General features: G+C 54.5%; 1 protein-coding gene across 1 annotated transcript; it reads right to left on the bottom strand.

The window, feature by feature from the left end:
* Positions 1–4,702: 4,702 nt before the first annotated feature.
* Positions 4,703–10,408, bottom strand: LOC118600311 (doublesex- and mab-3-related transcription factor C2-like). Its single transcript, XM_036227203.1, is given in 6 exon segments — positions 4,703–6,186; positions 7,133–7,280; positions 8,403–8,539; positions 9,242–9,350; positions 9,352–9,400; positions 9,486–10,408. Coding segments are annotated over 5 exon segments (642 nt in total). The 5' UTR covers positions 9,701–10,408; the 3' UTR covers positions 4,703–6,186; positions 7,133–7,148.
* Between the last annotated feature and the right edge of the window lie 2,889 nt (positions 10,409–13,297).

Raw genomic sequence — 13,297 nt, 5'->3', positions numbered from 1 at the left:
CTGTATCTGTCATCGGAGAGACAGACATTCATTACATTCCCTTCTCCTTCTTAGGTAAATGCTGCACAGTGCATATAAACTTCTCCACCTTGCCTTTTCTCACTTAAAAATATGTCCTTCATTGTTAAGTCTAGGCACTATGTCATACAGCAGATCTCTTGAACATCCTCATCTTGTATAAGTATAACTTTAGACCCACTAAACAACGACTCTCCATATCCCCCTTCCCCTACCCACTGGCAATCACCGTTCTATTGTCTGCTTCTGCAAGTTTGACTACTTTGGATGCTTAATGTAAGGGGAATTGTACACTCAAGGTTTTGTTAAGAGGATAAACCTCATGTTAAGTTTCCTCATCATAAGAAAGCAAAAGCAAAACGAAACAACGAAATAACAAAGGTGCACGAGGAAACGTTTGGAGGTGATGGATACGTGTATTACCTTGATTGTGGAGATGGTAACACAGATGTATGCATACGTCTGAACTCATCAAATTGTATACATTAATACATGAAGTTTTCTCTTTTGCATACAAATTATACCTCAATAAAAGTGGGGGAGGGGACCCAATAGCCTTGAGATCACTCCATTGTGCTCTACAGAGACATCTCTCACTCCCTTCAACAGGTATATTGTGTGGATGCGCCATAATTTAGTCAACTCATCTTCTGCTGATGGACACTAAAGTTGTTTCTGTTCTTGCTACTACAAATACGACTGCAATGAGTAGACCTGTTACATAATCTTTAGCAATTTTTATAACTATATCTTTGAGTCTGATCTCTAGATCTACTTTTGCTGAATAAAAGGTTTTAAAAAAGCATGTGATCTTGCTCATTATTCTGGCATTGCCCTTCATAAATGTTGTACCTATTGCTTTTTCTCCATCAATGTGTGAGAGCATACGTTTTCCCAGAGTTTCACCAGTAGTGTTGACGGACTTGAATTTTGCCAAGCTGATGGGTGTTAAGTGTATTTTTTTAACTTGCATTTCATTTAATGTGAGCAAGATTCCATATCTTTCTTCAAACTATTAACAGCCATTCCTGTTTTCATTTTCATTCTGTACTGTTAGTAGATATTTCTGGCCCAATTTTTATAGGATATTTTCTTATGTTCAAAAAAACTCTGTATATCTTAGGGATATATAGGATATTTGCCCTTTTTTTCTCTGATGGAAGTTGCACATATTTTTCCCCTAGTTGTCATATATTTTGGGTGTGTGTGTGTGTGTGTGTGTGTGTGTGTGTGTAATTATGGTATAATTAGTTTTTTTTTCCATGCAAATGGATTTTATGTTCACACAGCCAACTTTATCAATATTGTGCCTTATTTCTTCTGGATTTTCATTTTTGTCAGGAGAGTGTTCCTCGCTCTTAAGGTATAGAGGATTTTTTTTGGAGTACTTATACAATTTTGTATTTTACATTCTGAACTCTGATTCATTTGAAATTTATCCTCATTAACAGTATAGGGAAGAGATCCAGTTATTTTAATATCATTGATGCAATAAAGTGCATCATGGGAGTTACTTTAGGAAGATGGCAGAATAGGAAGCTGCATGCCCTCCTTCCCCCACAGAGACATTACATTAACAACAATATATGAATCTTAATAACTCTGCGAGAACTCTATACACTAGTTGAGGAGCTACAGCACCCAGGCCATTATAAAACCAAAAAAGGATTCCAGTAAAAGGGGTTGGAAAATCTGCAGTGTTTGGAGGCGCTTTTGGGCCCCTCCCCTAATGCCGCATGGCATGGAGCAATCATTAGGAAACTCCCATTTGTGGGCCCCAGCATGGAGAGAGAAACAAAAGAGTGAACTGTGCATGCAACCTCTGGCTTGTCAGACAGCTTACAGATCTAAGTTTCCTTGGATTGGCTTCTGGTGTTCTATTTTGTTCCTTTTATTGGACCATGTTTCTTGGTTTCTCTGTATGTCTTATAATCTTTTGCTGGAATTTGGGCACTTTGAGAGGAAAAAAAAACACTTTCCCAGTCTTTGCATACTGGCTTTGCATGGGGGAAGACCTTCACCAATCAGTCCACCTGGAGGTTCCAGAACCTCGTAAATTTTCCTGATGTCTTCCTCCTCCCTGGAGCATTCCTGTAAAACTGCAGATCTAAAGTAGTCCTTTCTTCTACTGTCAGCAACATCCAGATTCTAGCACCAGTATCCTCAGTGCTTTGAGATGGTCAAGAGAGTAACCACTGCCTCATGCAGCCTGTGGAAGACAGAGGTTGCAGTTGTATTTGTAGTAGCAAGAACAGAAACGACTTTAGTGTCCATCAGCAGAAGATGAGTTGACTAAATTATGGCGCATCCACACAATATACCTGTTGAAGGGAGTGAGAGATGTCTCTGTAGAGCACAATGGAGTGATCTCAAGGCTATTGGGTCCCCTCCCCCACTTTTATTGAGGTATAATTTGTATGCAAAAGAGAAAACTTCATGTATTAATGTATACAATTTGATGAGTTCAGACGTATGCATACATCTGTGTTACCATCTCCACAATCAAGGTAATACACGTATCCATCACCTCCAAACGTTTCCTCGTGCACCTTTGTTATTTCGTTGTTTCGTTTTGCTTTTGCTTTCTTATGATGAGGAAACTTAACATGAGGTTTATCCTCTTAACAAAACCTTGAGTGTACAATTCCCCTTACATTAAGCATCCAAAGTAGTCAAACTTGCAGAAGCAGACAATAGAACGGTGATTGCCAGTGGGTAGGGGAAGGGGGATATGGAGAGTCGTTGTTTAGTGGGTCTAAAGTTATACTTATACAAGATGAGGATGTTCAAGAGATCTGCTGTATGACATAGTGCCTAGACTTAACAATGAAGGACATATTTTTAAGTGAGAAAAGGCAAGGTGGAGAAGTTTATATGCACTGTGCAGCATTTACCTAAGAAGGAGAAGGGAATGTAATGAATGTCTGTCTCTCCGATGACAGATACAGATCCAGTGGCCAGGTAAGACCAGTTGTCTCATTCCTGCAGCCTTTTAGAGATCTGTTGAATACACCTCTGCCTGAGGCGTATTTGGTTATTCTGGCGTCCCCCCTTCCCTTTGCCCAATTTTGGCTGCCTCTTAGAACTCGCGTTCGCCCGTAACCGTTTTTGACAATTCATTCTGCTCAATATTTGTTCCAGATCATTCCATTTTTACACTTAATAATTAGTGCTTTCCCCACACTTTAGGCTAATTTTTTTGATCAGACACAAGTGGTAGCAGCCCTTTATGGCCCCACAGTGTGACCTACTTTAGAAGAGGTGCCTTTCTGGTCAAGGGTTGAAAGTAGTGGAGTGCTGGAGAGGACCCTAAGTTTCCAGGAATTCTGTGAGCCAGCCGTTTAAAAAGAGCTGTTATTGAAGACTAAACGATATAAAGTAACAATTACATTACATAGATAATAGTGAAGACAGACACAACACGATCTCAGACCTCATCAATCCCTAATTGTTTTCCTACATTTTACTACTAACTATGCTCTTGAGGTTATACACATTTATTGTATCTGAATGATGAAAATGCATCTCTGCCCTGCTCTGCGTTAATTGACATCACGTTGGTAGCTTGAAATCGGCAGATGCTACAACATAGGGCGTTTCCCCTACCCCCGCGCCACTCCCGGAGAGCCTGCTGCTGAACGTTCACCTGCACACCGCTGGTGGAAAATGACCCACTCTGCAGATGCTCTGATCTGGTGGATGTCCTCAGGTGCTGTTACATAACATACGAGAGTCGAGACACTCGCTCGCACTGCTCTATGAAGTGATGTTTTGAACCTGTGAACCGGAGCGGTACGCGACAAAGGACACTTCACAAAAGAGGCTTGAGATTTAACGTTTATGACGATGTCGTCCGATGCCCGTGACATGCCCTCACGAGACTTTTAAGGAAGGTACAGTGCGTGTGGGGAGTGGGCGCCGATATCAGGTCTAGAAAGCCCTTCGCGGAAGAGCAGGCGGGATGCAGGGGAAGTGAAAAGAGGCTCGTTTCCTCTCCCGGTCGCCATCGTTTCGTTTCTCTCTCCCTCCCTCTGTTCGTGTCATGTCCTTTAACCCCAAATATACTTCCTCTTTTGCCGACTCAGCTGCGGAACCCTGGCATGCCTAGGACACAATGGCGTAGCAGGGTTTTCGTCCTTTTCCAGATAATACCGCTTCCTCCCTCTGTGATTATGTGGACCTGTTCGTCCGATACTGGGAGCGTGGGGGTGTGTGTGTGGGGGGGGCGGTTAGGGATCACCGATTTCAGCAACAAACCAGGGAAATAAGAAAGGCAGGAGCGCGACATCGGTCTTGCTCTATAGGCTGAGTGATTGTACCTGTTTGTTTATCTGGCATGAGATAAGGAATATAAGAAACCTGCCTTCTAAAGGCTTCAAGCAAGAAAGGATGAGCTGTAACCGATGTCATGACCATCCATCATTGTGACTGTAAAAGAGGGAGGGAAGGTAGGAAGCAGGAAGCGGGATGGGAAAGAGACAGTGACCAGGCGTGACCGACCGAGTTTTCAGTCCTCCTGGCGGGGTCTCCGGCTCTTCGTTTGTTTGCAACATCAGCAGAGGACTGAGAAACAAGTGAACAGGTAAGAGCTGACCAGGTACTGCATATTTTTACCTTGAGTATGAAAAAAAGGGACTGTCCTTCCTGACCGGATGTCTGCCGCTTCAAGTTCTGAACCGTTTACTCAATGCCCTCCCCCCCACTTTTTTTAGTAGGTTATTAGCTAACTTAGGGACTGGTAAAGAAAAGGGAGTCTTCTCCCGCCTCTGGCTAAAAATTTCCCGTAAAACACTTGTGCAAGTCACTTTCACTCCTTGAGCCCATTTCCCCGTAGGTAAAAGGGTGATGATAATGCTTACTTCACAGAGCTGCCGGGAGGCTATACGTACTTAGCATACACCGGGCACGGAACGGATAAATGATAATGATTCTTCCTCACGTCTTATAGATCCTTCGAAAGCGGGCTCTGGTTCTAATTCCTCTCCCTGCTTTCGATTCTTCTTGTCTTGGGTGGCTTCAGTTTCCCCCACTGTAAAATACGCGCTGGACTAGAATCGAAGTGGCATTCCGTTGGCCAAAGTTGGCCCGCGTGGATGTTTTGTTTGGCCCCCGTACGGGGCTTGAAGAGGAAACAGAGGCAACGCTTTGAAATTGAGATATTTTACATGGAAATCTAGAAATCCGTCTTCTCTTGAAAAATCGGGAGGTGTGGCAACAATGAGTCCACCACACTCCTGCGTGGCGACAACTGGCTAGAGCCAAGCGGCGGCTGCCCCCTTGGGTAGAGCACGCACTGTCAGCTGGGCAGAGCCCACCTGGCCCGCTCTCCTCAGTTACATGATCTGTCCGATCCTGCAGACATTTCGACAGTGGCCCTCTGGACAACTGGAAACAGTCTATGCCAGGCAGAAGGCAGGCGCTTACTCGAGGAACGAATAAGCCCGCTCCCCGTTTTTCTCTACCATTCTCTTATCTAGCCATGCCGAGACGTCCCGGTTATCGAGTAACGCAATTTTAACTGTGAAAGGTCAATTGAACAAGTCCGTTAGAGTCAGGAGAGTCTAGGCCAGACTGTGGCGACAAACAGCTCCTGTCTCTCGGTGACTTACAACAACAAGAGTTTATTATTTGTTCGCACACCACAAACCTAGACCGAAAAGGAAAAAAAACAAGTGTCGCATTTTCACATGTGTGGACATGAACATGAGTGTATCAGTATGTCTACAATCGCGGGCCAAACAAAACCTCTGGCATATGAACATACGAACTCACACAGAACCCTATTTAGAGACTGGTCCGCTTAGACTGCACAACCCTCTTTTCACAAGAGACATAGAAAGGCCCCGGGCTCCAAGGGGGTGAGGGACGGAGGCGGAGATGCGAGGACATCTGCCCCCAGCCAAGGAATCGCCCCGAACAATAAAAAGGGTCCGAGAGTTTGTAGGAGCAGCCGAAGGCTTTTTACAACAGACATTTTAAGCGTTTCGAACATTAAACATTTTGCCGCGGCATCGATGGGCGATGCTGTCGTGAGCCTTCCTCCTCTGGGCTTCCAGCTCAAGAGGGAGGTGCCTGCCGCATGTCCAGGAGGCAGAGCAACAGAGGTGGCGGCAGGCCTGGGTCGGACGGAAGGCCTGGGAGGCTGGAGCTCTGCGTGTCCAGCGGGAGCTGCAGACGGAAAGGAAGGGGTGAGGGTCGGCTCGCAACCGTTTCCCCGCCCGGCTCCCCCCTCTCTTCTCGTTCCACCCAGCTCTGCCACCTGGACTCTCACGCAGAACTCTTCCTGGCCGAGTGGCGCATCTCGAGTCTGGCCTCCTCCGGTCCCTCCATCACAGCCACCGCTTTCATTTTTGCCAAGCCCAGGTCTCGCCACCCACAGCTGCTGGTCTAGCCTCCTAAGCCTGGCCCGCCAGCCATCTGTGATCGGTAACCTCTCCAGCCTCATCCCCTTCTGTCCCCGCAGTCCCTCCGGGGTCGCTGCTCCATTCCCATGCCACGCCCCGTCCACCATTTCGGTTGTGGGCGTGCCCAGCCTTCCCTCTCGGTGTCCCCAGGTGTCTATCTCTCCACAGAAGTCCTCCGGTCCTTCCTCCCCGGGCTCGTCGTTGAGGCGCGGCGGCAAAACACAACCGGCGAAGGCGCCCGGGCTCCCCATCGAGACCGGAAGCTCCCCGGAGGCGGGGACCGGATCGCCTTCCGGACCAGGCTCATGTCAGCTGTGTACGTCCCGCCCCCTAGCCCACAGCGGGACGGCGAGGGCCTGGGGAGAAAGCTCTGGGCTCAGAGTCCGGAGACCTGGTGCTTCTGCCTGACACGCCGCGTGCCCTGGGGCAAGCCCCCGCTCCTGTCGGGGCTCCAGTGTCTTTGTTTCTTGCTATCAGGCCACTGGACATTTGTTATTGAGTACAAAGCTCACGGCGCTGATGAGTCACACCGAACGACCACCGACTGCTGTCTCAGGCGCCAGACTGAGGCATCAGACCTAGGTGCCTGGACCCAAGGAGGCTGGGCCCGCCGACCCTGACTTTCCAGTGAGGCCCCACTCACCACGAGGCCCTCCCCTTTCCCAGTTACGATCCCCACCTCGTGCTCTCCCTTCAAGGCCCCAGGCTACCTGGTGTGACGCGGAGCTAGAGTGGGGAGATGTAGTCCGGAGGGGCCCGGGGAGAGTCTCTCAGAATCAGCAGAGCCTCGGCTGCCTCCAGCTTCCGCTGCCACTCTGAGGAGGCAGAACCCGAGGCCTGGTCGGAATCCACGGGAGCCTGCGAAGGGAAAGGTGGGGGAGACTGGGAGCTGGAAACCCACACCTCCCCGCCGCCCGGGACAAGTGCCCCTTCGGTCCCCAGTTCCGCGGAAGGCTCCACCCACCCCGAGGCGTTCCGCTTGTCCCATTCACTAAGCTCGGCCCCTGCCAGGGTTCTGGACCCCACTATTTTCCCGGGATCTGGGGCTGCAGCAGAAGATGGTCGGGAGTAGCACGGGGCCGGAGGATCAGAGCTGAGCATCCAGAAACCGGGAAAGCAGAGGCTGGGGGATCAAACCCTCTGGAAGACGCGGACGACCAGCGGACAGAGGCGGCTGGGAATTTGCAGTCTCTGCATGGGGGAGTCTGAATGCCTGCTGACCATCAGTGGCTGTGGCTCGGGCAAGTCCCTTCCCCTGCCTGGCCTGCTTTCTTTGCTAGCTCTTTCCTCCGTGTCGTTCCCGAGACACTAATTCCTGCCAGCTTTTTCAAAACCGCCAGGGCGACGGCGAAGACTGCGGGCAGTCGCAGGTGTCTGTGTTTTCATCTGCGGAGCACCTGGAGAGATGTGACTACCGTCCCCGTCCGGGGACTGGTGCTCGCCCCAAAAGTCCGCAATCCCCACGGGACTCGAAGGCCTGGCTTGGCTCGTCTCCTGCAGGAAGTTTCCTCTCGCGGCCTCTGGACTCTGGCCCGGGCCTCCGTGGCCCTCCCCATCACGGCCCCCCTCTCGGGCACCGGCTTCTATCCCATCGGTCCGTGTCACGTGCAAGGACAGGCTCCGTTTCTGGAAGGACTGCTCTGTGGCAGGTCCTACGCTAGTCCTCTTGCCAGTGCTATGGGTGTACGACACTGTCCCCTCTCGGTACACTGACAAAGACACGGAGGCTCGGGGCCGTACACGCGCTTGACCGAAGTCTCTCACCGACAGGGAACGGCAGAGCGGGGTGGGGGGGCCTGTCCTTGCCGGGCCGTCTGAGATGCTGTCTTCTCCCCTTCCCCCCCCCTCCTGTGCCCCCCACCCCCGCCACACCGCCGCCGTGCCCACTCCCTCCTCCCATCGCCCACGGCATCGAGCACAAGGACGCGCGCCCAATAACGCAGCACACGGCTAGCTCCATGGTCCCATCACTCTACTCACGTGCTGGGCAGGCCAGGGGGCCTGCGTAAACTCCCGCAAAGAGAAATTGTCAGTTGCTTCTTCGAGGCTGCTGGAGTCCAGGACGGAGACAAAGAATCTGGGGCCCGACCAACCAGTAGAGCCACTTGGGAGGGTGTCTGTGGGAGCAGAGGGCACAGGTTGGAGTCGGGGGTCCAGGCGGGGCCGTGCGCGGGAGTTGTGAGTGTGCTCTGGGATGAGGACAGGAACCCAGGATGTCAGAGCTGAGCGGACCTCGAAGGCCGGCCACTCCTAGTCTTCGTTTTGCTACTGGGGAAATTGAGGCCCAGAGAGCAGAAGTATTCCGCCCCACTCCCCGTCCCCCAAGGTCGCATGGCCAGGTGCAGGCGGGTTAGCGGCGGGACCCGGGTCTGGAGGACACAGAGGGAAGGGTCTGGGCAGCGGCCAGGGCGGGAGCGTCCTCCGCCGGAGAGGCTCTCCTCACTTCCCTGGGGCTTGCACAGGGGTGGGCCCTAAGCTGGGGTGTGGTGCTCTCTCCTTCCCAGCGGCGGGACACTGGGGACGGCTTCCGCGAGCTCTCCCCCTGACCCTGCCCCCCGCCCCCGCCTCCTCAGCCCCAATCTGAGGTCTCGGGTCACTGTGGACCTTTTCGGTCCCCCGCCCCTACCCCCCAGACGTTTCCTCCCCAGCAACACGCCACGGATAATGTTGATGGCGTCTTACAGTTGGGGAAGCTAAGGCCCAGGGAGTAACTTGCCCGCGGCCGGCCACGTCGAAGTCGGGTCGGTAGCACTGGTTGACAGAACTACGCACGCTCCCTACCCCCGACCCGGGTTCCCTTACTGGCCAGAGACACTCACTGAGGACTCCTCCTTGAATGGCCAAGGTGTCGACAGAGTTGTGCTCTCTGGGAGGCGCGGCCCCAGTCCTCCTGAGTCCTCGGGTCAGGCGCCTCTTCCCGTGTGCCCCCGCGCTGCCTCTTGAAGGCGCTCTCAGCAGGCGCGACCTTGCAGTGCTCCCTGAAGTGGGGGGTTGCAGGTGTAAAGCCCGTCGCACTTAGAGGGGGCCCCTCCCTGCCTCCCCCTGGTCGGACGGCGCACTCACGAGAAGCGGGCACACTTGCGACACTTGCAGGTCTGGAAGAGGCAGAGGTGCTTGTGGTCCTTGATCTGGTCCGTGGCGCCGTGGTTGTGGCAGCGGGCGCAGCGATTTACGGCTCGTCTGGGCCGAAGCTTAATCCCCCATGGGGCTGTGGTGTCCAGCCCAGTGCTGGAGTCCGTGGGGCAGCAGGGCACGGCAGACAGTTCACTGGGGTCCATAGTTCTAGGGCCGGGAATGGGGGTCAGGACGGCCGCGGGACCCCCCGCCCGCAAACCTACTTCCTCTGACCTTGGTAAAGCCCATCCGAGGGCGCTGTGTGCTTGTCCATCAGCTCAGTGCTGAAGGCAGGTGGCCCCTTCCCTTCTCGCCGGTGTGGCCTCCTTCCCAGGAAGCCCCGCTCCTGCATAGCCTGGTTCCAAGGAATCTTTGGCTTGGGTCCTGCATACTTTCAATCTAATTGCCGTTCTCCTTGCTCACCTGCCCTCCGCAGAGACCCCGTTTCCAGGCCCACGCGAGTCCTCTCGGGCCCCCTTCGGCAACTACCGCTTGTGCTTTTCACGTCCCCCCTGCACCCCGCTGTTCCCAGCGACTGCCCCTGGCGTCCGCTTGCTCGCCTGCGCTCCTAATCTCCCGCACGCCTTCACTGCCCACTCGGGAATCTACACCGCGGCGCTCAGTTCCATCGCCGGCCTGATAATGTACGTCCTGAATTCAATTTTTCTGTCACAGTGCCTCGTTGCGTTTTTGTTGCAGCGCGCCATAGCCGTAATCATTTCCTGGCCGCCCTCTTAAGCCGACACGGCTTTCACAGCGACGCGCCCCACGAAACCGCGTTCTTGTCCTGGATCCCAAGCACCCCTTTCCGCGATTACTTTCCCTCGCCCTCTCGATCATTCACGGGATGGATTTCGGCGGAGCCGCGTCGCAAACGCCGGAGCCGGATCTCGGCGGCGGACAACTTTCGCGGCACTGACTGTTCTCTCGCACCGACGCACCCCGTCTGCTCTCCTGCAGACCCTCGCGTTCAGCCGCAGCGCCCCGCAATCTGCCGTGCTCCCCTCCGCCCCCCAGGTGTGCTCGCGCTCGCCTCCCCTCCCCCCGCGCCCCCCCGCACCCCGGAGCGCCCCACGTCCTCTCAGGCAGCCCGATCGCTCGCTGCCGCCCCCGCCGCAGGATCAAGGGCGGGGGCCGGGGCTCGGGGCCAGCGGTCCCCCCACGGGGCGCGCCCCGCGGGAGGGTGGGGGCGCGCAGCAAGGGGCAAGGGCATCGGTGAGCCTGTGGGGGCACCCCGCTGAGGCGGAAGACGGGAGCGGGGGCTGGGGATCCAGGCAGCGGCGGGGGGCCACGGGGACGCCGGCGGACGAGGGGTGGGTACCTGATGCCAGCCTCCGGCCGCCTCAGCCCGCGGCAGGTCGCGAAACCGCAGGGACTGGCACAGCGGGCCTGAGGGCAGACTCGGCTCCTGCTCGCTTCCCGCCCTTCCCGCTCAGGCCAATGAGCTTCCAGCGCCGCCTTCCGCCTCTCACCGCGGCGGCCGGGGACCAATGAGCTGCGAGAGCCGCCGGCCCTCGCCCGCCGAGGTCCCGCCCCCCTCGCCCGCGGCCCCGCCCCCTCAGGCTCGCCGTGCCCGGCCCGCCAGCAACGCGTGAGGTCGAGCGGACCTCGGCGCGCCCCGGCCTGGTCCCCCGGACCCTCCTCTGCCGCATTATGCAAACATTGTATGCACAGGCGTCTCGAACTCGTGCCCTCCGTGCTCCCTCTCCGACTTCTACGGCGCTCGGCGAACTCCTGGACAGCAGGGCAGCCCGCGTTCCCGAGCCGGGGCTCCTCGGTCGGAGGCGATCCCGCGCCCCCGCGGAGCCCTGGGCAGCTGCCCGCACCGCGGGCCCGCACCCGCGTGTCTGCGCTCCTGAGCTCCCCGCCCCGTCGCGTGCCCTACTGCCGTGCCGACCCCACACTGTCTCGCCCGTCCGTGGCACGTCTTTCCTCGGCGCCGCCGGAGCCGAGCCGCCCCGCCGCCCCGCAGCCGTCACCCCCGGGCGGACCTCCGCCGCTCTGCGCCCTTAGCCCGTCCGCGCAAACGCCGGCATGACCGTGCCGTGCTCCCCGAAGACCCGTTTGCAACAGACGTGATTGCACTTTCCTTGAACCTGCGGGCCAGCGAGGGGGAGAACTGCCTGTCTCTAGGACATCCGGCCTCCCGGTCGCCACCGTGGGATGCCTCTCCACCGATGCGGCTCTTCTTACCGTTTCAATCTCACCCTGTAGTGTCTGCTTTTATTTCTGGAACACGCAGATCTCGTACATCCTTCACCGAACTTCTCCCAAGATACTCTACTCAACACCGCTGCTGCTAACGTCCATGACGTCCCCTCAGAACGACACCTTTTCCCCCTATGGGCATCTCACTTACAGAAAACCATCCGGCTCTTTACAGAGCACATTGCTCTTAAAGTCGGCCACCATGCTCAACTCGGTGATATCCGACGATGCGCCTACAGGTTTTCTGCCGTTTCCTGCGAATGTGTGAGTGAGCGAAGCACAGCGATCCACTCACGGGGTTCTGACCGTGCTAGCCAGGACGCCCAGGCCCCGGCCGGACGGGAGCGGAAACGGTGGGCACCTCTCAGTCATTCCTAACAGAAAATGGACCGCCGCCTCTGTTTCCACAGTGAAAGGACTTTGCCGTACCTCATCGTCTTCTTTCTTTCTTCCTTTCCTTCCCGTCCCTCCCTCCCTTCCTTCATTTTACTTCCTCCCTCCCTTCCTCCCTCCCTTCCTCCCTCCCTTCCTTCCATCCATCCCTCTCTTTTTCTTTCCCACTTTCCCTTTATCGGGTTAAAAACGTCCCGTATATTCCGACTCGAATAAATTTGTCTTGACAACCCTGAGCAGGTATTCACTGTTAATGCTTTTTGCCTCTATCGAAAGGACCGAGCCTCCCTTCACGAAACCCGTCAATTCGGTGAGTGTTATTTACACATTTTCCCCTCAAAACCCTCAGTGCAAGGAGGCAGCCGGCGTAAAAGGGGTCGATCACGTGGTGACGGGAAGAAATCTAACTACGGGAGGTGAACACACAACGTGGATGTGTACGTGCCTCACTCTTAAAATGTACGGCCGCGACCGACCGGACTTCCTTAACCAACGTCGCCGTAAAAAAATAAAATAAATAAATAAGCATAAAGAGGAAAGCGCGACTTATCTTCTCATCGGAAGAGAACGAAAATTGCAACCGACTACCTCGACGTTTTTCAAAAGTTAAACATACACATTCGGTTCGCATCGACGGCAAGCAAAAGAATACTTTGGCAACACGGACCCCTCTCGGGCCCCCTTCCACCCATCGTTTTCCTAAACTCGGACCAGCTTTCCTCCCCTACGATGACTGTAACTTAGTTTGGGTGCATCGTCTTCTGTGTGTGCTGGCAGGTTCACGTTGCTAAAGTTTCGCTTCGGAACTTTCCTCCGCCGTTCACGAGCGAGAAGGACCCGATGCTTCTCTTTCCCGTAACATCTCTGCTGGTTCCGGGCCAAGGTCTCCTAGTCGCATAGACTGAACTGGGAAATCGTCCCTCTCTTCTATCCTCTGGAAGTGTTTGCGTGACGTTGGGATCGCCCGTCCCTAGACTTTATTAAAACTTGACCCCTTGACAGCTGACGTGCCTCTCTTCTCTGGTCTTTCCTTTTCTTTCGATTGCACCGTGGGCGTTGTCAAAGACACGCAAATGGCGTCGGCGTCCGAACTTCCAGACAATCTCCAGGTTCATCTCAGCAGCGCGGTGGTCCCGGATCATCGGCTCGCCTCGGCATCG

The sequence above is a fragment of the Rousettus aegyptiacus genome, unplaced genomic scaffold, assembly GCF_014176215.1.
Source record: "Rousettus aegyptiacus isolate mRouAeg1 unplaced genomic scaffold, mRouAeg1.p scaffold_m13_p_9, whole genome shotgun sequence".
In the NCBI taxonomy this organism is placed as follows: Eukaryota; Metazoa; Chordata; class Mammalia; order Chiroptera; family Pteropodidae; genus Rousettus; species Rousettus aegyptiacus.
This window is presented reverse-complemented; position numbering and strand designations above follow the sequence as displayed.